General features: G+C 33.5%; 2 protein-coding genes across 2 annotated transcripts in view; one reads left to right on the top strand and one right to left on the bottom strand.

Moving 5' to 3' along the window:
* Positions 1-18763, bottom strand: part of LOC124372353 (endoplasmic reticulum-Golgi intermediate compartment protein 3-like) — a gene marked incomplete at its 5' end in the record, with an annotated part of 33951 nt that extends 15188 nt beyond the window's left edge. Inside the window, 4 exons of the mRNA XM_046830735.1 lie at positions 16852-16983; positions 17800-17857; positions 17982-18147; positions 18681-18763. Coding sequence (XP_046686691.1) covers positions 16852-16983; positions 17800-17857; positions 17982-18147; positions 18681-18763 — 439 coding nt within the window. The remainder of the gene's footprint in view (positions 1-16851; positions 16984-17799; positions 17858-17981; positions 18148-18680) is intronic.
* LOC124372352 (reactive oxygen species modulator 1-like) lies at positions 686-16830 on the top strand. The gene is made up of 3 exons (XM_046830734.1): positions 686-842; positions 13935-14090; positions 16544-16830. Exons 2-3 carry the CDS (start codon positions 13960-13962, stop codon positions 16650-16652), a joined length of 240 nt encoding a protein of 79 aa, XP_046686690.1. The 5' UTR covers positions 686-842; positions 13935-13959; the 3' UTR covers positions 16653-16830.
* Positions 18764-23319: the final 4556 nt, after the last annotated feature.

Raw genomic sequence — 23319 nt, 5'->3', positions numbered from 1 at the left:
ACTTTAACATAGGTGTTATATATCCAATCTTTAAATTAGCAGGGAAGATGTTAGCAGCCATCAAAGCGTTGAAATAAATTGTGATATGAGGCGATATTACACCGCTGCAATGCCTCAGGATCATAGGAGAGATATCATCGGGGCTAGCACCCATGTTTGTGTCGAGCGACCTCAACTCAGCCTCCTTTTCCTCACAGGTAAATAGACATGAAAATATAGAAGTTGTTGCTTCAAGGTTGTACACTGGTGGATTTAGTGACGAGGGCCTGTAGGCCGAGGAAAAGAACTTCGCGAACAAATCACAGATACCCTGCGGATTGTCCGCAGATTCATCATCAAGCTGCATTTTTGAGGGATTTTTAAAGCTAAATTTAATATATTAAAAATGCAGTGGTCTAATCAAATGGTCAAGGCATTGGTGAGAATAGTGATTTCAAAGTTAAACATTGGAAGGTTTGTTCTTCCTGTTGTTTAAGTTATTTATTTTCATTCTTGCCATCACCACGTTATTTTAGTATAAATGCTTTTGTTGTTATTAATGGTATGTCATTCTTGCTATACTCTTTGATTTTATTAGTTTATACAACTGAACTAGTATGATCAAAGTTAGAACTAATTAACATATTTCTTTGTGTTTTAAAAGGACTTTCAGGGGAAAAAGTTAAAGATCTTTCTGTGTTCAGTCGATTCGTTAGACCGAAAGGCCGTGAGCTGTGTACATCAGCTGTGTTGATTTTTGTTCTACCAAATCTAAACTGCGTCTTTTGATTTACCTCTGTAGCAACGCAAGAAGAGAAAGGGATCAAATTGTTGAGGGGTTATGTTATGAATCTAAATATTAGGTAAGGAGAAAATAGCTTTGTAAACTTACAATGAATGTTACAAGTAATATAATATTGTTATTCTCATTTCTTTACGTAAAACTGATAGGACATTTTTCAATCACCGCTTTTCAGCATTAGGCTACTTTTAAGTTTCCCAGACACCCGGTAATATTGCTTTGTATGCCAAGTCTTGTAGTAGTTAGGTACATATTTTGTCTGTAAATTAACCCTTACGGAATCTTTTAAGTCTTAATAGATTGAGGTATAACTAGAGGTGGAAGTTACTAGTTTCCTGATATTAGGTTATGATTAGTACCTAAGGTTAAAAGGCAATACATTATAATGTACTTTGATAATCTAATCCTTTACTTCAGCTTTTTCTTTGCCGGATTATACTGACAACTGAATTTGCTTGTGATTATTATAATGTTGAACCAGCTATTCTGTCATATTTGCACTTGCAGTAGAGGCTGATAAAACAACCAATGAACAAAATGTTAAAAGTAACATCAATAGGTCGTCTTATCAAATGAAACAAGAAATACATAACTGTTGAATTATTTTCATCACAAGACAACCTATTTTACTGGAATATTTTCAGGGTATATTACGATAAGCAACCCGTTTCTTTTATATTGAAACATTATTTAATTATTAAGTAAGACTTTATTAACCAGCCTACATTTGTTATTAAATCATCTTTATCAAATGATTCAGTATATTACCAAACTTTGATATTATATAATAATCGTTCAACAAGAATTATTATACATTAACAGAGTACGCATGGCTCAAGTCTTTCAGTAGGTACAATGAATGTTCGGACGTGTAGCACACATCTTTCGCCCCCAATGGGTAAAGCTATTCTATCAAATTGAAACTTGTGACTTTATTTAGATATGTGGACATTGATTGACAGTTCAGTTATTCAATATGTTAAAGTGTTTGATTGTAATAAAGTGATAAAAAAGAACCGGGTTCAATTATTGTACTCTGCCCTATTCAAAATTTAAGTTTCAATCCAAATTTTAAATTTCCCTAAAACATGTTTTTAATCCCCAAGGCTATGTTAATTCACAGAAACTAAGAGCTGTAGTATAGTAAGTGGCCACCAAGGCAATCGATTCAGTGAACCAAATTATCGATTAGAAATACCCTAACTATCTAGTACAAAAACATGCTTATAACATTTTTTCACAATTCTCACTTTCCTCTTTTAGGTTAACAAGAAAATATAAATATCTGTTAAATAATGTTAATGGCAACATAGATTCCAATAATTAGTACTGTATTATACAATAGTAGTATTAATATTCATAATCGATTGTTTACTTTGTTAGCTTCTTAGCTGAAAGATTCCGCTGCTGTTTTGTTTACTGCAGAATAACGCTTTCATAAAATTTAACAGTCTGAGCTCGTGTTTAGCTCTGATTAACAATTACCCAATTCATTGCAGCAACCAATAGCAGACATGTCAATATCATTATCCAAATAAGGTTTTAACATTGGCCTAAGTTATCTGTAGTTACCACCATTTTAAGTTATAGGTAAGTTCATATAATTTATTCAAGATTATTGTTAACATGTAGACTACTTGTATTATTCTTTTGTAAGTATATAATTTGGTTGAAATGTTGATAAAAGTAGGCTGATATATAAATAATTTTTACAACATGCTGTATTAGGCTAGTCTAAATATTGATTATTAGTACTTAACCCTATAAGTGGCAAGCGCCGTCTGAGACGTATGATTCACGCCGCCGCGAAGTGGCAAGCGCTGTCACAGCCGTTGCTTCACATTTAATGCTGTTGCTCCGCAACCATCCATTATTTTTAGGCCTATTTTGAACTATCGTATTCTCCATGAAATTTCCTATATATATCATATAGTATAGTGTGTATTCATGTTACTAATGTTTGCTGGCCTAAATGAATCCAACAGTTTTCGTTTGACCTGGCGGCAGACGAGAGAACAGCTGTCTACTCGTCTCGTCACTGTTTTGTTTGGCGACTTTGCGTACTGTTATTGTCAGTATATTATTGTTTATCGCGTTGTTTGTGTTACCGGTAAATGTTTAGGTTATTCGTTCGTCATGGAAAATGTTGGGGTACTTTGGGATTATACCGACCACACCAGTATGAGGAACACAAACATATAAATTTATAGAAAAAAAACATTATAGAACGAAAAAGCAACTCTTCAATTACAAACTTACAACGATTATTAATATTCTTAATGGGTTTCCTGTGACGCCCAGAATGCAGCAATATCAAGGATGAGTGAGTGTAGTGGATTTCCGCCTTCAGCCGCAACTGCCGACCGCCACGAATATTTTAGATTTAGGCAACTAGTCACGACCTTGTAAAAAACGAATGGTCCCCTCTTCGCTCCTGGGTAAATCCCAAATTCTCATAGTGTCACCCATCACTAATCTATTACACACACAGTAAAACACGAAAGTACAAGAATGCGGCGCACCAGCTGAACGGGCGGCGAGATTCTGTAATCACGTTATCATTGACCGTTATTCTGTAGACCGCTCGACTTTGACCTCTGTCTGAGGATGGGGAGGGGTTTGCGATAAGACAATTCCTGTTTTATATTTACGAAATATACTGTGCTATGACAAACTAAGCCACTATTATAGGCCCTACACTACTGGGAGGAAAATACAAGCCCTAGTGACTAGTGACTCGGAATAAAAAAAAAAAACAAACAAACAAAAAAACAGTTTGTACATTGATTTAGTTTTTCCCTTCTAACTTTTTTGTTCTTGTAAATAGAAAAAAAATGCATAGGTAGTAATTTGTTTAGAATAAAATTGTGTATATTCTGTAAATATGACATTATTTTGTAGCTCCAGTAGTTTCAAAGTGACGGACAGTAGAACTTAAAATATAGTCTTATAGTTTAATTAATAAAATACTGTTCAGTGTTTTTGTTAAATAAAAAGGGTAAATCAATTAAATTGAAATTAAAATTAAATCAAAGTACTAGAACATTTATACATATATTACTATTAATATTATCAATTAATTTCACAATTTTAAGTTGTTTATATTGCAGCTGAATAACAATATAACATAAACTCCCTTGTTTTAAAACCACTTTTCGTACACAATGAAAAAGTCTAAATAATCCCTGTGGTGTATGTTTTAAGAATGTTAGCAAGTGTGCTCAAGCTGTCCTGTGTAAAGGAAGTTGTAGCAAATGGCACCATTTTAAATGTATTGATATGAGCACTGAAGATTTCCAAAAAATAAATAAACTTCAAATTGGAGTATCTCTGCGAAAAATGTTTGTTGTCCACAGACAACATAGAAAAAAAAGATGAAAATAAAAATAAAAAGGGTTGCATTTTTGATAATAAGAATAAAAAAGAAAGACCATAGTTTCTAAAAGTAATTTTTTTGGAAGATAAAGAAAACTATGGATATTAATGAGGAGTTTAGAAGGCATAAAAATCATCACTAATGAAATCAATAAGGAACTGGAAAATGAAGTTAATAATTTACTTATCATTATTAAAACACAAAATGAGGACCTAAATCAAGTAAATAGGCAAGTAAATGAACTCCGGAGCCATAACACTCAATTAGAGGCTCTAGTTCTAAAAAAAGAAGAAGAAATAGTACTTATAACAAAAAAAATAGCACTACTTGAAAAATCAAACTAAGAATTACCAATAGTGGCCATAAACAGCAGATGTAAGGAGTCTTTCTGTGGGCAACCATAGATTTGAAATACAAAATTATACACCTACATCTACTCCTAATCATATTGATGCTGCTATGAGTGAACTGCCAAAAACAGGGAAACGTTAATAAGGAATTATTATTCTCTACAGTAGTAAGAAGATTAAATAAAATAAACATAACACCTAAATCAACATACACTGAACCAGAAATTTCTTTTATATCTCCCAACCGCTTTGAGTCACTTAATATTATAGAGAGTGAAAGCAATAAATTGACAGGTGTTGAAATAGATGAAGAGCAAGCTACTACTATAGATACCACAGTAACAATAAAAAAAACCGAAGAAAAAATTGTTAATATGTGCTGACAGCCATGGGGAAAAATTTATCATGGCATGTAAATAAGAAGCAGAACCTTTATGAAGCAATTGGTTTTGTTAGACCTGGTGGAGACGATCTGAACAGGTTCTAAATATGGAAACCATTAATAAAGAAAACTTAGGAAACGAAGACCTATGTGTAATTATCGGTGGAAACTAATGATGTTGCAAGAAATGAAGGTGATAAATTCATAACTGGAATTGAAAACGTACTGAATGAAAAGAAGAGCCATAATTTTGTTATTGTAGATGTCCCTCACAGATATGATCTATCTGACTGGTCATGTGTGAACAGTGAGGTAAAAAAAGTTAATAGTAACCTTAAACAATTGAGTAAAAAATATAGTAATATTATTCTCTGTAGAATCTAGTAAGGCAATGCGACAACATCACACAAGACATGGTATGCATCTCAACACTCATGGGAAAATGTGGCTTTCAGAACAAATATGTGAAGCGGTAATAAATATAATCAGAAAAGAATTTGGGGACTCTTCATTCAAACCTCAACAATTATAAGTGATGTGGATGTAATGAATCAGAAAGACTTGGGAAACGCGTTCACTTCAGAAAATGGAAGACCAGCTTGAACAGTCACAAAACCTTATCTACAGAAGAAGTTGGCCTCAACATCAATAGATATCATAAAATAAAAAATATGTCATGTTATATAAGTAGTAAAAATGTAATAAACAGTACACCACTTAATTTAGTTCACTTAAATATTCAGTCATTAAGAAAAAAAAGTTGGAATGTTAGAAGTAATGTTGAATGAATTTAATTGTAATGTTGTCAGTTTTAAATGAGCACTGGCTTAACTCATATGAAAAATTACTTTATGTACCTGAAGGTTTTGTTGTGGCTGACATGTATTGTAGAGAAGAACCTCATAGAGGTGGGGGCTGTTCCATATTTATTAAGGAAAGCATCGATTTTGAAATACTAAATGTTAATTGTTTTTGTGTTTTAAGTATTTTTGAAGTAGTTGCTATTGTTTTAAAAAGTTACCACATAGTTTTAGTTAGTGTATATCGTACCCCTCAGTCTGATAATAACTTATTCTTGACAAAATTAAGACAATTTTTTAAGTTTTCTTACCAGAAGGTTTATGCCTGAATATGACTTAGTTATCACAGGTGACTTCAATGTAAATATTTCAGATAACTCACAAGAGTCTCAAAATTTTCTTAACCTTCTGACATCTTATAATTTATTTTGTTTAAAACAAAAATCCTACTAGAGGATTGGCTTGTATTGACAACATCATAACTAATAATGTACATAATGTAAGTGAATGCAAAGTTTTCAAACCACATATATCAGATCATGATGGCCTTTATTGTCAGATACTTAGGGAGAATATAGAAAGCAAACAGAAAGATGCATCACCTTGTAGTTTTAGAGTGCTATCTGTAAAGGCTATCAATTCTCTTAAATACATATTAAGTGAGACTGACTGGAGCTATTTGCTCTGTGAGCGGAATGTAGAATTGCTATTTACAAATGTGTTAGGTTATCTTAGAAATACCTTTGAGCAATGTTTCCTATAAAAAACCAATAAATTCAAACATAATAAAAACAAAGCAAACAAATAAGTGGTACAACAATGAGTTTAAAAAAATTAAAGAAAGAGTAATTGTATGCTATAACTTATATGTCCAATGTAATAATGATGAGTTGGACAAAAAAAAAACAATTAAAAGAACTGTATCAGAAGGAAAAAAAAACATTACAGATATAAAAATTAATGAGGCTAAAAAATGTTACACAATAATGAATTTATTGCAAATTCTAAAAACAAGTGCAAAGCAGCATGGAAGGTTAGTTAGAGAAGAATCTGGTGGAAACAGTAGAAATCTTGAGTGTCCAATTAAGTCTAATGATTTTTAATGACTACTTCATTAATGCACCAACAGAAATGAACATTAACAAACCTATTGATGTCATGGGAGCAACATTACTTGTAAAATCAATACTTACATAATAATAATTTAATAATGCAAAATAAAACATTTTTCTGGCAAGCAATAACTGAACAACAGGTAAAAAAGATTGTCAGTAATTTTAGCACATCTAATAGTGAAGACATATATGGGTTATCAAATAGAATAATCAAAGAAATCATTGATTTTATAATTAAGCCATTGGTTTTCTTGTTCAATAGAGCCTTAACTGAAGGTGTGTTCCCAGATGTGTTAAAATTTTACAAAGGTAATACCAATCTATAAGAAAGGAAAAAAGTCTGATCCATCAAGTTACAGACCAATATCATTAATCCCCCGTAATAAGTAAAGTTTTTGAGGCATGTATTAAAGATCAATTATATAATTTTTTTGTTAATAATAATTTGCTTTGTGTTGAACAGTTTGGTTTTATACCAGGTTTGAATACAATTAAGGCCGTTGAATGTGTTATTTAATTATGTTTTGAACGGTTTTTTGAAGATTAAAAATATTGACATGTGCTACTCTGATTGACCTGACCAAAGCTTTTGATTGTGTCCTCTCATGAAATATTATTGGAAAAATTGCAATGTTATGGTTTGGGGGGTGTGGAACTTGGCTTAATGACATCCTACTTGTGTAACAGGAAACAAATGGGTATATCAAAAATAATGATGGATCTAATTTTCAATTAATTAAAATCTGGTGTTCCCCAGGGATCTGTATTGGGACCATTCCTATTTTTAATAGCAATAAATGATTTCCCAGGTAATATACCATGCAAAACGGTATTATATGCAGATGATACTACTTTAGTTTGGAGTGGAAAAGACATGAGAAAATTGCAAATAGATCAGAATGTATCAATGAATATTGCAGAGAGCTGGTTTAAAACAAATCATTTAAATATAAATAAAAAAAAAGACAGAATCAATTATTTTTTCACTAACTAAATTAACTGAAGCAGAGTCTATTAAACTACTTGGCCTATACTTAGACAGCAGTTTGAAATGGGATGTACATATAAAATACCTTTGCAAAAAGCTATCTAAAATCATTTATTTACTAAGAAAACTTAAACTGTGTGTTAGTAAGTGATATGTTGATCAATGCGTATTATGCCTTTTTTTTCACTCTCAGATTGTATATGGCGTTACTTTATGGGGAAATAGTACTTATATGGAACAAGTTTTTTAGATGGCAAAAAATATGCTATACGGACCATAAAAGGACTGGACAATCGTGAATCTTGTTTTCCCATTTTCAAAGAATTAAAAATAATGACACTCCCATGTTTATATAAATATTTCTGTCTAATAAACGTAAAAGAAAATTTGCATAAATATAAAATTAGATCTGATATACATAACTATAACACAAGAAATAACTATGCCCTAGATTTACTACCTGCTAGACTTACAAAAAACAAATAACAGCATATTTTGCACGAAAAATCGATTATTTAAACAAATTGCCTCAATCCGCTCACACTGTCCTCTGTTAATAAATTCAAATATTGCTTGAGAAAGTGGTTAAAGGAACAAGTTTTTCTACAAGGTTGATGACTATCTAGCTACTGATTATGGTAAATTTAAGGACATCTTTTTACTAATTTTTAATCAAAGCTAAATTCAGATTAGATAGTTAAATGTATGTATTTTAATGAATTTTGATGTAATGTATATAGTCTATTCACTGTTCATTGTTTTAAATTTTATTAGTTTATGTTTTTTGTGTTTTTAACTGTTGTCTAATTATTTATTTCATAAATGTATGTCTTTTAGTCTATTAATAATTTACGTTTTTATTGTTGAAGCTATTACAGTGTAGTTTATATAGTGTTATAACTATTTATAATGTTTTATATTTGTTTTTTAATTTTCACTTAAATATAGTGGTTTTATATAGTATGTCTTTTAATCTATTGATAATCTATGTTTTTAATGTTAAAACTATTACAGTGTACTGTATATAATGTTGTAGCTATTTATTATGTTATTCTACATTTATTTTTCTATATTTATTTTAAACCTTCATTTAAATATAGTAGTTACCAACAACTCAACAAGCAATAAAAAGTAAAATTATGTTGTAATTGATATTGACGAAATCTATTGCATCACTGTATGATTAATGATGAATAAAATCTTGAATCTTGAATCTTAAAATATTATTTTTTCTAAAAGAAAATCTTTACACACCTACAATGATATTCATCTGAAAATAAAAATAAGGAACCAAATATCACAATTATTCTTATTCTATAGTTCATAAGGAAAACAAAAATATATAATGTTGCTAGGTTATCACTTATACAATATATTCTAAAAATAAGTTTAACAATCACGGCAATTTACCCGAAAACGGCCTGCCACTGAGACCACAAATGACCGCCACTTAAAGGTTAATTAACTAGTACTAACATTTTATTGACGATTTATAAGTAAATAGCTTAAAAGTGTACTTTGTTATAGCAGTGTAGTGTGTGACAATTTAATTTGAATTTAATCTTTATTAAAGATGATCAAGGGAGGATGACCTAGCTGAAATGGTTTTCAAGCACAAACAGGCCTACTCTAGTGCTAAAGTTTAAAGTCTTGTTATTGGCAATGGATGAATTTAAAGGATAGTACAATTTATTTATTCACGGTAAACTCCATTTTACAAAGAAATTATATATACATTTTTTTTTTTTAATTTTTGTGAATCCTTGAGAATTTTGACACCCGATGAAAGGAATAGATTCCAATTCTTGAAATGTAGGGTTCTATTTGTATAACATTTAACAATGGCAAATGTCTGAAATCCTATATCTTTTCAATATTTATAACAGTACAATCCTAGAAAATGTGTGCATTCAATAACAAGCATCTAAAGTCAAAGTCAAATATTCTTTATTGCCATGAAACATTAATTTTGTTTATAACATAAAAATTTTTATTTTGACGCAAGCCAATGCAATTCAAACATAGTTACTTAACTAACATGGTACATATGACAAAGTCCCGTACAGAATAAAAACATTTTTCTAGTAAAAGTTTTATTTTAAAACTATCTAGATCTAACTCAGTTCTTAAAAATTCAGGAAGAGCATTGAATAATACTCCAGAAGAAGTTCATAGAACTTCTTTGTTGTTAGTAGAAGTTTATAGGAGAATTAAATTAGGGAACACTATTGTAGATCTTGGTATGTATTTGGGTTATTGATAATTTCAGTGTTCATTATGTCAGATTAGTGCTGTTGATAATATTAAGATTAATGTTTGTTAATGCTGTAATGTAACGAATTCCAAAAGACTGGCTCATAAACAGTTTGCAATACTGAACAATAATTATGATTTGTCATCCCGCACGCGCTTGAGCGCATGGGATAATGTAATGCCCATGTATGTAAAACAAAATTTTTGTGAATAAAGCATTTTTGAACTTTGAATACTATAACATTACAATAAGTATTATTTTTTGTAAAGCTGTAGTGTGGAAAGGGATATTTAATTTATGTTTGTTTCTAAGATTTTAGATTTTAGGATAAGAGACTGAAAAATACTATGGTTCTGTTTAGAAAAATTAATGTATACATAAAAAAATATATAGATGCAAGGGAAAATGTTATTAAAATAGAGGATTCTATAAAGAGTGTTTAATGAGACCTACAATTTGTTATATCCACAAATGTTGGAGGAGGATGCACCACAAAAATCAAAATTTGCACATTGCACCTCCCTCCACCCCTTTCCACATATGTGACACATCATTGGAAAGGGAATTGAAAAAAAAAAAACATTTTGGTAGGAACTAGAAGTCGCTATTTATCTTCTTTCTAGGATGGCAGCTGCTGAAGGGCAGAAAATGGTGTTTTCAGCTATTTACAAATGCATTTGCACAAAACTTGGCTTATAGGGATTTTCAGGTCAAGAATATCAGTCACCTTATATCAGTTTTACAAATTACCCGGACTCATTTCCAAAATGGCAGCATGAAACAATGGGAATACTTGAATATGCTTGAAGAAATCATTTCCACCAAGGCTGCTGTGGTTGCCTTTACCAGGAGGTGACAGATGGAGGGCATTTGTCCCTTTCTATTCAAAGGCTCTCCCGTTGAGCTGAAGTCTGAGGTCAAGTACCTGGGCGTGATCCTAGATAGGGTTCTAAACTGGGGACCTCATCTAGAAAGGGTCATTGCCAGGGGGAAATGGTCTCTAATACAATGCAGACATGTGATAGGTGGGTCCTGGGGACTGAAGCCGAGGCTCTTGTACTGGTTTAATGTTTCCGTGGTCAGACCTGCACTAATGTACGGAGCTGTCGTCTGGTGGCCAAAAACGGAGGCCAAGACGGTGGTAGCTCGTCTGGCGGGTATCCAAAGAATAGCGTGCCTTGCTATCACTGGAGCATTTCCTAGTGTGCCAGGTGCGGCTCTGGACTGTTGTCTTAACCTTGCCCCCCTGGACATTGTCATTTGGGCTATGGCCAGGAGGAGTGCCTACTGTCTTCAGCAGATGGGACTCTGGTCTGGCTGCAGCGGTGGGCACTGCATAATTAGCACCCTGATACAGGAGGATGTTCTGCACATGATCTCTGATCAGATGCCACAAAAGTTTTCCTTTGACAAACCCTTTAGGATTATTTTACCCTCTAGGGATGATTGGTCAGAGGGAAGGAAACCTCTTCCACCAGCGGAGCTCGAATGGTTCACAGACGGCTCTAAAACAAAAAGCGGCACAGGCGCTGGAATTCTGGGAGTGAGACCATGTAGGGAGCTGGTGGTCCCTATGGGTCCGTATCCGACAGTATTTCAAGCGGAAGTTGCAGCTATTATGGAATGTGCTTGTGAGAATCTTCGTCTGCGATATAGGAGCAAGATGTTTAATATTTTCACGGACAGTCAGGCAGCGCTGATGGCGCTGGACTCTTGCGTGATCAAATCCAAACTGGTTTGGGATTGCTATCAAGCCGTTTTCCCTCCCTTGCCAGAATCAACAATGTAACCGTTTGTAGGGTTCCTGGTCATGAGGGGATTCTTGGGAACAAAAGAGCTGATGCCCTGGCCAACCAGGGCTCAGCGACAATTATGATGGGCCCTCAACCGTTCTGTGGTGTTCCAAGGTGTGAATCCTCTAGGGTTGTCTCGAAATGGATTCGAGCGGAGCATGAGATAAGTTAGAGGTTGCATCCGGGTTTAAGAATGAGTAGAATGGTATTACAGTCACTTTCCTCCAGGGTGGCTTCGGACCTCTCATTAAACAGATCAATGTCTTCTCAGGTTATTGGTCTCATTACGGGGCATGGTCACCTGAGGAAGCATCTTCACAGAGTCAGCATCCTGCAGGAGGATCCGCTCTGTAGAAGGTGTAATGAGCAAGAGGAGACTGCTGAGCACCTGCTCTTTGATTGCCCCACAATAGCAAGAGAGCGGTATGCCATCTTTGGTAGTTTGGACAGGGGTGGTGAATTTTCCCAGGAGATCAACTTGATAGGTTGTTTTCGGTGGTTTGTGGAACTGCTGAAATTGTAGACTGGTGGGCCTCATGGTGTGTTTCCGGGGTGCACAAAAAGCCCTTGAGGCTTAAGTGCATGGCAGTAGGCCGCCCCAAGGGGAAAAAAATTGAAGCTATTGAAGACTTGGAGGAAGATTTTGACCCTTGATTCCAACAACATACAGCTCCCTCATATTACGCAAGAGACGTTTGAGCATTTCTGGATCAAGAATTCCCTCATCAATGGATTGGATGGCGTGGATCTGTCACATTGCCTGCAAGATCATCTGACCTTAATCCATTGGACTTCTTTTTGTGGGGTCATCTCAAGACCATAGGGTACCCAACCCCTCCATATATATCTGAATTGTGCCAAAGAATAATTGAAAAATGCACAAAAATTACAACTATTTTGTGTGATGTTAAAGACGAGTTTGAAAGCAGGCTGATTTACTGCCATGAGACAAAATGGATCCTAGTTTGAGCAATTTTTTTGTAAATTTAGTTCTAGTTTATTTTCAGTTTAGTGGTTTAATTATCTGTTTATTGTTTAATTTAGTTAAAGCACGGTGGAGTGCAACATGTTGGTTTTGATAAAGTATATCTTTTACGTTTTCTCTAAACTTAGTGAGGTAGAAAATTTGTTTAATTTTTCCTTTTATTTCTAATTTTTTGCTATTGTTTCTTACATGACATTTTTGTGTATGAGTTTTTTTTTTATTGTTTTTAAAGGCTAACGACAGTCACCACAAATTGGTGATGAACTAATTGTGTCAATGGTCCTTCTGTACAAATGAAAGGAATACTTTCAAATTTCTGGCTGTGAAGGTGCATAGTGGTGTGGCACTTGCACTTATTGAGTTGAGCCATTTTATTTGTGTGAAACTAAGAGTGTTTTTCTTCAGGTATTTTTCAGTTTGATTTTTATTTACAGAGACACGTTTTTTTCTTAAAATATGCCTCATTAGTAAATGCATGGTTGGACCTTAAAAACATTTAGGTATTCTTGAAAACCAATTTTTAAATTTGTGCTTCTCGACATGAAGAACCTTCAGATACAGATTTTTAATCAAATTGCAGTAAAATGGCTGGATGATGAAGGATAACCTCTTTTTACCCTTTTTTGCACCATCTTGGAAATGAGTGGGTAATTTGTAAAACTGATATCAGGTAGGTGTATCTTGACCTGAAAAAACCCAAAAAACCAAGTTTGGTGCAAATCCGTTTGTAAATATTTTGAACCTCATTTTCCACCATCCTTGAATGGTAACTTCCGGTTTGTACCAAAATATCTTTTTTTATTCACTTTGTAACGATTTGTCACAAGAGGAGGGTTGCCATTTGCAAATTGGAGTGCGCCTTCCCAGTGAGGACCACCCCCCTCCCATAACACTTTTTGTTACGTCAAAATTTAGGTCTCATTAGCCTACAGAGATTCCCACATTTTTATTTCTATTTATTTTTAGTTTTTGCCAACTGTTTCGAAATAACAGGCATGATCACTGACTTTTGGATGCTTTGTATAACAGTAATTAACATATGCACTTAAATCAGTATTAACATGGACTAATTTAAACATAACATTATTAAATTAATTTTTATTGTTTCAGTTGATACAAATTAATTTAAAACATCATGCCTGTCCCGTCAGGAGCATTTCAAACTTCTGGTCCATCATGCTTTGATAAAATGAAACTTGGATTTACAATAGGTTTCTGTGTTGGAATGGCATCTGGAGCTCTTTTTGGTGGATTCACAGCACTCAGGTAACAATAGATGTATTATTGTTCAATAATCAAATTTTATATCACCACTCTAATTGTACACTTGCACAAGCCAAGAGCAACAAACATATCACAGTTTGAGAGGTATCAGCTATTTCTTGCTCCCAGCTTGTGCAAGCGTGCTCGCTTATGTGTTGAAGAAATTCGTTAAGAAAAATACTGTAGAAATTGTTTTAAAAATTGAAAAATAGTCAACATCTTGTAATTTTTTTTATAAATATACAAGTTTTTTTCATTTGACTTCAAACATTTTCAACAGTTTGTAAAATATTAACCCTGGATTTGGCAGTTGAAATACCTATAATGGCAGGCACTATTTTGCTAGTTGTTCACAACCTTCATTCAAACTTACAGATATCTACACCACTTGATGGCAAATCTCACAAAGAAAAGTTTGATACTAATACAAGTCTAATAATAATATGAAAAACAACAAAATACTAGCCACTAGTGAAACTAGTCGTCTAACATTAAAGAAATGTCGCCAACAATAGTAGCATCAAAGTTCTTTCTTTATAACAAATCTTAATGAACAGATGTTAGAAACAGATAATCTTCTTGAGAAAGAAATTCTGAATGCAGTGATGTAGCAAACTTATTCCTAAACAAAATTCCTGCGACAAAACTACAGGGAAAAAATCTTGTTTTTTCGCGGTAAACTGACATTTGTATTGCAACTTCATAATCTCTGTACATACTTATTACATTATTATTCAATAAACTATACAACAAATTAATCTGTGAAACATCCCGATTAATTTGATATAATATTTACCCTATTTAAGTCTTATTTCAATAACAAAAGTTTGATTAAAAAGATTCCTGCACAATCGACTAGTGACTAGTCATTCAACATTGGAGAAACATTTTTTAGCGACTAGTCAGATGAAGGGTCAAAGCAAACCACACCATAATTTTTGAAATTTTTTCTATGTGTGAAGTTTGGTATTTGTAGATTTACTAGTTCTAAAGATATTAATTTTTTTATACAAAATGGCAGCTAGCGGCCTATGTTTATAGGACCTTTTTTATTTGAAATTACATGTACTATCACCCACAGAAGTTTGTGACACCCTTTTGTGAACACCCTGTATATATCAATAATTAGTAGATATCAGGAAGGGAATTGAGCTAAAAAATATTGTAGCCTACTGTCAAATAATGAATAGAATATTATTATAAGAATGGGTTTTCAACCTGAATATTAATGTTTGTTTGTGTGATTCAAAGATTTGTTATAAAGTTTTATTTTGATATCATTCTTAAGTAAAAGTTAAATAATTACAATTTTTTCAAATGATTTGGTCTGAATTACAAGTAGCCATATAAGCAACAATATGACCCATTTAGATCTACATTATCTTTGCTTGATACAAAACTAATTTTTTAGCACAAAACCTTAAAACCCCAGAAGATACAGGCTCATTAAGAATTATGTGGAAAAAATTGTATTTCATCTTTATATGTAATATGTGTTGAATAATATAAAATATTAAGAAAGTGGTTTAAAAATCAAATTGCCTAAAAAATAATTTTGTTTAAAATTATTAATTTGCATAATAAAAAAGAAAATTGATTATCTCATTCTGAAATCAATTGATCTATAATTACTTACTAACAATACTGGTGCTGTGATACCAGTTTTGATTAAAATAACGGCTGAACGGCAGACCACCCTAACCTTGAATGAAAAAGTCTGTTAGATTATTTAACCCTTTGACATATGCTATGACGAATGTTAACTGCCGGAAATAATGATTTAACAATTGCAGTGACGATACAGTATTGTCATGAATTTTGACTACATAACTTGTTCTGTTATCTGCTGGATAGCAGCACTGATTTATGAACTGTGAACTCTTCCTTCTCTTATACATCATATATTAATTGAGACTAGTTGGCATAGCTCTGTTAGCCAACTGATGTAAGTTATTGTTTTGACGAACGTGGGACAAGGGACTCATGTGATATGGCACGTTTTCCAACAGTGAATGCTAAATATTTTTATCTAAGTCATTGTGAATAATAAAATAAGTAGCATGCTAATAAGTCGTGCAATGATAATATATGCTACTTGCCCAACCCGTTATGGGTTTGGGTCCCCGTGTAGCAAGTATTTTTTGTTTTGTGTTTGTTGTTGTTAAACTTTTTAGTAACTATTTACACATATTCATCAATCAGTACAGACTGACTGGAAATTTCAATTTAGTTTATGACACTAAATAGATAATGTTATTAAGCTTATAATTATTTTTGGCCTTAAAGATAATTTGATTTGAACTACCCTAGAAATTTCAATCATTGAACACATTGTATATCTCATACCTGTCCCATGTCTTGACATATGATGTCCTATAAGAGACTTGAAAAAATTAAGTTTAATTTACCATGTTTTATACCAATTGCAGCTTACACAATAAAATGTTATGTTTCAGGTACGGACTGAGAGGCAGGGAGCTGGTGAACAATGTCGGGAAGGTCATGTTGCAAGGAGGAGGAACATTTGGGACCTTCATGGCAATAGGAACTGGAATCCGTTGCTAGACTTCATTAGTTGTGACTGAAAATTTTCTTGTATTATAAGTCTATACACAATATATATTTTCAGTTTCCTTCAAAACTCTAAATCTGTTGCTTATTACAATTAAACTGTAGCCCATCTAGAATGTTTACCACTGATTATTTATACAATTGTTTCTAAATAAACTTGTTTTAAACAAAACTTGATGATTAACTAACTTACCCTCAGAGGCTATCGATACAGACTCGTCCAATGGATTTGCTTTCCCAGCAATTTTGTTTCTTCCAAACGACAGATGTCGGATGATATGTGATGTGTTGAAAACGGACGATGAAAACGGTTGAACATCATGGACTAGAAACAGAATGTATATTTATATATACTTTCAAATGGCTCAAACTTGAAATAAATTTATTTATGCTAGACAGAATTTAGAATACAAGTTTTATACTTTATCTTAGCCTGTGGTAGAGTCTTAATTAAAATCCACAGACCAAGAAAAGAAATAGACTGGACCATAGGCGAGTGACATGTGACAGGTGAAGCCAAGTCAGAGCAGACTCACCAATGAGAAATATGGAGGAGTCATCATTACTGAGCCTCACTATTACTTATTTTACTAATCTCAATACTGTAAATTATTATAGTATACTAATATCATGTACTCTGTCCATCATTGGTGACAATATATCATTGCATGTGGTTAAAAATTGCATTTTTAAATCATGAGTAAAACAACCAAGTTACCTTTTACAGTTCTCTGTAATATTAGAACCTTTTAAGTATTGGTTCAACAGTCTGGAAATCTATTTTCTTCAAAAGAATGTGGTTCGATATGGTTCATATCAAATATTTTAAGTCACATTAGCATTTATAATAAATTCTTAAGAAATATTAACAACTGTAAGCAAAGTAATTTTTAAAATCAACCGTTCAAAATTGCCTCAAAAAGGCTTTGAATTTTGAACCAGAGTAACCTGTAATTGTGTGAATTGCTAACTCTTGATCCACTAGTGTTATGTTATTTAGTACTATGACACTATTCAGTGTAAATGAATAAAGGTGTTTAAATTGAATTGAATAGTGAAAACTTGCTAATTTTACCACTCTATGTTGAAAAAAAAATTAATTAACTTTTATAAGAATTCTTTTACAAATTAAGTTACTTACCATGTACATGATTTATGGAAAAGCTTTGACCAGGGGCAATATGGAAACTGCCTCCCACCTGAAACATTACAAAATTTAATAAATCAAAATTCTGAAAAAGGGATAATTTATGATTAAGGATTATTTTTATTCCTATAAAAAAACTTCACAACTAGAATTACTAATGGAAGAATGATACATACCCTGTTCACTTCCATGTATCCATATATTTGACATCCTTCCTTTAAAGCTCTTGTTATTTTCTCAGCATCGTGGGAAGACTGGCATTGTTCTATTTTGTCTGGTTCAGGAAAATTCCAACGTTTATGCCTGTATGCTTCCTTAACTTCTTCACACGTGTTGCAACATCTGTGAAAAATACCAAACCAATACAAAATATTGTAGGGATAGTTCAGGAGCTCCGATTTATCTCTAGACTAAAGACCGTGTTTTTTGGCATCTTAAAAATTGAGTAGGCCTACATGAGCTTGGGTTTTCTGAAAGCATGATAGGCTCGGTATAAACTCAGGTTTAAAAATCAGTTCAGGAATCATGAGCTATGAAAATCAGGCTAAAGAAGTAAACCTTGTCTGTTCAACTACTTTAGGCCAGGAGTGAGATAGATTGAAGCAATTTTAAACTCAAACTTAGACCTGCCTGGGGATGTTTACTGTCTCCATGAAGAAGAGGAATATCCAATTCCAGAGAACAATTATGTTATTGTTCATTTATAACATTATTATTGAACAGTCTATTAGTACTAGAGTCATATACATGTATATGTATTCTCTACTATGTAAAATTGTTTCCTCAGGGGTATACATTCCAAAGATTAATAAAAGTGTTCATTGTCTCATGTTAATATACACTTTATTGACAAACTATTTTTACTCATTACTTACGTGATATTTCTGGCTGGATCTTCAGCTCCATAACAGCTTCCACATTTTGGTACAGCCAATGCAGTATCATTGTGTTCACCATGCTAAAACATCAAAATAGGCTAAAGACCAAGGTTTTGGTTTTGCTATTCACTACAGGCAACCAATGAGTATGAGGTACGGCATGGTTTACTCACATTTAATGTTTGTTTCTCACTCAGCCCACTAGAATTGAAACTACTTTGCCGTTCTATTGGAAAAACGCTGAACTTTCAGGAAGACCCATCTCAGGTTAAATGGAAGACAGGACTTTATAGTTCTAATTTCACCACCCATAAAGCCAAGTGTCATTTCATTCATGAACGGATCAATGTTAAATTTCTACTAGAAACCTTAGAAAAGGGTCCTTTTAGAATTTCAAAAATTGTATTATAATGACTGTTTTATCATGGATACTTCGTTTTGTAAGCTAGGTGGTTTATAGATTAAGGTAAAGGTATAGATGTTAGAAATTAAATAACAAAGGCTGTCACACTGTCAATGTAATGATGTATTAGATGTTTTACTACTCATAGGTAGCAGCAACATTTAGTAAATAAGAACAATATTACTGTGAATAGATTATTTAATTATAAATTAAAAATACAGCCACATGATGGTACCACAGACAGAGAGATATAATATCAAATCATGAGGTAATTTATTGCAAATTTTTAGTGAAACAACCTGGTGATTATTAATTGTTTTATTTAGTCTGCAGAAATTGATTGTAGTAAGCCTACTTGCCTTACTTTTAGTATTATAGCTATGATCAGCATACTTAATATTTTTAGGATTATGAAGAGCAGAGGACCTAAAACCGATACTTTGTTTGAAGGTTATTTTTGACGATGGAAGGATTGTGAAGGAAACAGGATTTTTCCGGACATTTGCCATCGTTAAGTGAAACAAGAAAAACAGTAACACTACGTTTCGAGATCTGCAATCTGATCTCTTCTTCAGGTAAAGAACCAACCCAATACACAACTACAAACCAGGTTTAAAATAAACAAATCTTACTAAAGCGTTTGTGGCACGCCTGAGTCAGGAAATCACAACCTACATGCTGTATGTCAACTTCACTAACACTAAAGACATGCACTTAATAAAAAAAACTATACAAAACACCAATCATTAAACTAAACTACGGAATACAGGTCACAATATGTCTTCACTCGTCTACTAACCATTTACGAACTGACCAGAGGGGGTAGCCAATGGTAATCGTGACGGCCGGCTAAAACAAGATGGCGGAAATACAAGGGAAGGGGAACAGGAATGGGCCCTTTCTTTCGTTATTATTGGTTCATGCGAGATGAACTTCTTAAAACCATATTGTGACTCCGCATTGGTTTATTGCAAATATCCGATCCGTTTGATACTTTTGGTATTCTCTTTAGTTCATTTTTTAGAATTGGCAACCAAAGCGGCCTAATCTCGACTGATGGTTGACTGATTGGTTGGTCTGCCAATTTTAATGTATGTTGCCTCAATTAATTTCCTTTTTGAAGAAATGTGGTTCCCGATGTATTATGTGGGCTTCATCCCAATTCATATGATGGTCTTCGGACCAACAATGGTGTGCAATTTTTGACTTTTCTGTGAAACCCTTTCTCGTGTTTTCTTTGTGTTCTTTTATCCTTATGTTTAGTGGTCTTTTTGTCTCGCCTATGTATTCCCTATTGCAGCTACATTTTATACTGTAAAACACAGTTTTTGGAATCCTGTGTGCCATTTTTTTGGTTTTGTTTTTACGAGACTTTGTCTAAGAGTGTTGTGTGTTTTAAACGCGGTGTTCTAATGTTGTACTTTCTACCTACTCTTCTAATTTTCTCCGATAATCCCGGCACATAAGGGATTGACATAAACGCAAATTTATCACAATTCTGTTTTTCTGACTCAGGAATGATTCTTCTGGTTCGTTTGCACTTATTAATTACTAATTGAGGGTATCCATTGCTTCTGAGATCCGATTCAATTTTCTTAAATTCTTCTTTTAGTCCATCTTTATCTGAGCACAAGCTCTTTGCTCTATCAAACAACGAGTAGGCTACTCCTTCTTTGACAGATTTTTGATGGTTGGATTGATTTAATTTAAATATTTTCCTGTGTGTGTTATCTTTCGAAAAACAGTTGTCTTAAGGACATCCCTATCTCTTAATACACACACATCCAAAAAGGGAAGCTTGTTTTGGACTTCCACTTCCATTGTGAGGCGGATGGAAGGAGAAATACTATTAATGTGATTCAAAAAAATTATTTAATTCAATGTCTCCATGAGAAAAAATAACAAAGGTATCATCCACATACCTCCACCAAATCTTCGGTTTGAACTGAGCTGAAGCCAAAGCTTTTCGCTCGCTCGAATTCCTCCATAAAGATATTGGCGAAAATAGGAGACAGTGGAGAACCCATTGCCATCCCCTCATCTTGATCTTGACGGTAAATTTTACCCTCTAACTCAAAATAATTGCATTGAGTGCATAGTTCTAACAGTTCCATAATTACTGGCACGGGAAGTTTAGTTCTATCCTTTAATGTTTGGTCTTCTTTGAGACGTGATTTAATAATTCCGAGAGTTTCTGGAACTGGGTACATTTGTAAATAGACTTTTCGACATCAAAAACTTACCAGTTTGTCAGTTTCAGTCAACTTTAGGGATTTTGACTTCTCTACGAAATCCCTGGAATTTTTGATGAAAGAGTCAGTTTTTCCTACCAATGGTGTTAAGATGTCCAAGAGGACTTTAGACAATTCCCTGCAAGGTGAATCACGAGAACTAATGATGGGCCGGAGAGGATGGTAGGTTTGTGGATTTTGGGAAGGCCATACATATGGGGGATTTTGGAGTGGTGAGGAGTTAATTTAGATCTAAATTTATCTGAAAAAAATTCTTTATGTTTTCTTAAGTGTGTTGCTACTTTGCGTTCAAATGAATCAGTCGGGTCATTTATTTAAAAAACTGTATATTTGCCAGTATTTAAAGTTTCCGCAATCTTTTCTTTTTATACGCTACTGAGTCAAGTACCACAGTAGCGTTGCCTTTGTCGGCAGGTAAAAATTTGACCGTGTCATCTTTCCCAAGGATCGACCTGGCCTTTTTCTCCTCTATTGTTAAATTGGGTTTTGTGGGAGGAATTTTTCTGAGTAAAAGACCTGGCCTCGCACCGGAAGCGGTCACCTGTTCCTCAGGTAACTGTGAAACAGCCGACTCAATTCCAGTTACGAAATCCAGTGCCTTTACCGATTTTTGTGCCACAGAAAAGTTTAAACCCTTGGATAATACTGATATTTCCGCTTCATTCAGGATTTTCGAAGAGAGATTGATTACGTTTTTATTATTTGCATCCGTATTCACGTTGCCATCCTTAGGCAAATCACATTTTTTAGGCCTAATTTTTTCCAGTTTGGAGATTTTCTTTTTCTTATCTGTTTCAGAAACTTTTATACATCTATTTTGGATGCTTTCGAGAATGTTGTTGAATTCTGTACCGATCAGTGTTTTTAATTCAGTTTTTTTACACTCAATACTATTTTGGAGGAGGTATTTTTCACGATGATGATATGCAATTCTTTCTTTAAGTAAAAGATTTAGAAGCAGAAGACAAAATTTTACTGGCTTTCCTACTATGAAAAGGAGTTTTTAGAGTTAACCCTATAGGCATAAGGTCTTCAACCTTACATTTATGCAAGAAAGTTAAATGATTAATGTGTTTAGTTAATTTAAGATGCAAGCTCTCAAGGTCTTTGATTTGTTTACTGGTTCCGGGTCCGTACCGAGAATCAATTCTTTGTTTGAAGGTTATTTTTGACGATTGGAAGGATTGTGAAGGAAACAGGATTTTTCCGGACATTTGCCATCGTTAAGTGAAAACAAGAAAACAGTAACACTACGTTTCCAAAAACTGTGTTTACAGTATAAAAATGTAGCTGCAATAGGGAATACATAGGCGAGACAAAAAGACCACTAAAACATAAGGATAAAAGAACACAAAGAAAAACACGAGAAAGGGTTTCACAGAAAAGTCAAAAATTGCACACCATTGTTGGTCCCGAAGACCATCATATGAATTGGGATGAAGCCCACATAATACATCGGGAACCACATTTTATAAAACCGATACTTGGAGGATACTATTTAATTGTAACTACCTGTGACCAATTACTATTCACTAAAACCTTCTGCTTCTGCTAAAAAATATAAGATCTAAAAAATTTAAGCTGCAAATTTTGAACATCATAGTAAGGTTTAACAATAATTCTGAGTTAATAACACAATCAAAGGCTTTACCCCATAAATCAATCTGTCTTTTGAACAAAGAGTTTTTCTCTCGTTCCTTAAAATGTAAAAGCAACTCTAATCTTGATGATACTGATGGGGACATATCAACGGAAGCCCCTACAGTACTAATAGGTATTACTACGTCACCGACTGCAGTCTCTGTTATGTTGATCGATGGGAATATAACGACTGAGATCCCTAAAGTACAGATGCATACTACTAAATCACTGATTGGGATGCTGCTGCTGTGTTGACCGATACGGACATAACTTGAGACCCCTACTACACTAATGCGTATTACCAAGTCACAGACTCAGGATTCTGCTATACTGACCAATT

This window comes from Homalodisca vitripennis, unplaced genomic scaffold, assembly GCF_021130785.1.
Source record: "Homalodisca vitripennis isolate AUS2020 unplaced genomic scaffold, UT_GWSS_2.1 ScUCBcl_2921;HRSCAF=8081, whole genome shotgun sequence".
NCBI lineage: Eukaryota > Metazoa > Arthropoda > Insecta > Hemiptera > Cicadellidae > Homalodisca > Homalodisca vitripennis.
Note: the sequence above shows the minus strand (reverse complement) of the source record. Positions and strands in the feature narration are given on the sequence as shown.

Bases quoted from the DNA above. Each gene is read 5' to 3' on its own strand.
- LOC124372352 (XM_046830734.1), top strand. From the start codon at position 13,960: ATGCCTGTCCCGTCAGGAGCATTTCAAACTTCTGGTCCATCATGCTTT. The intron at 14,091-16,543 runs GTAACAATAGAT...GTTATGTTTCAG, and splicing joins GGTGGATTCACAGCACTCAG to GTACGGACTGAGAGGCAGGG.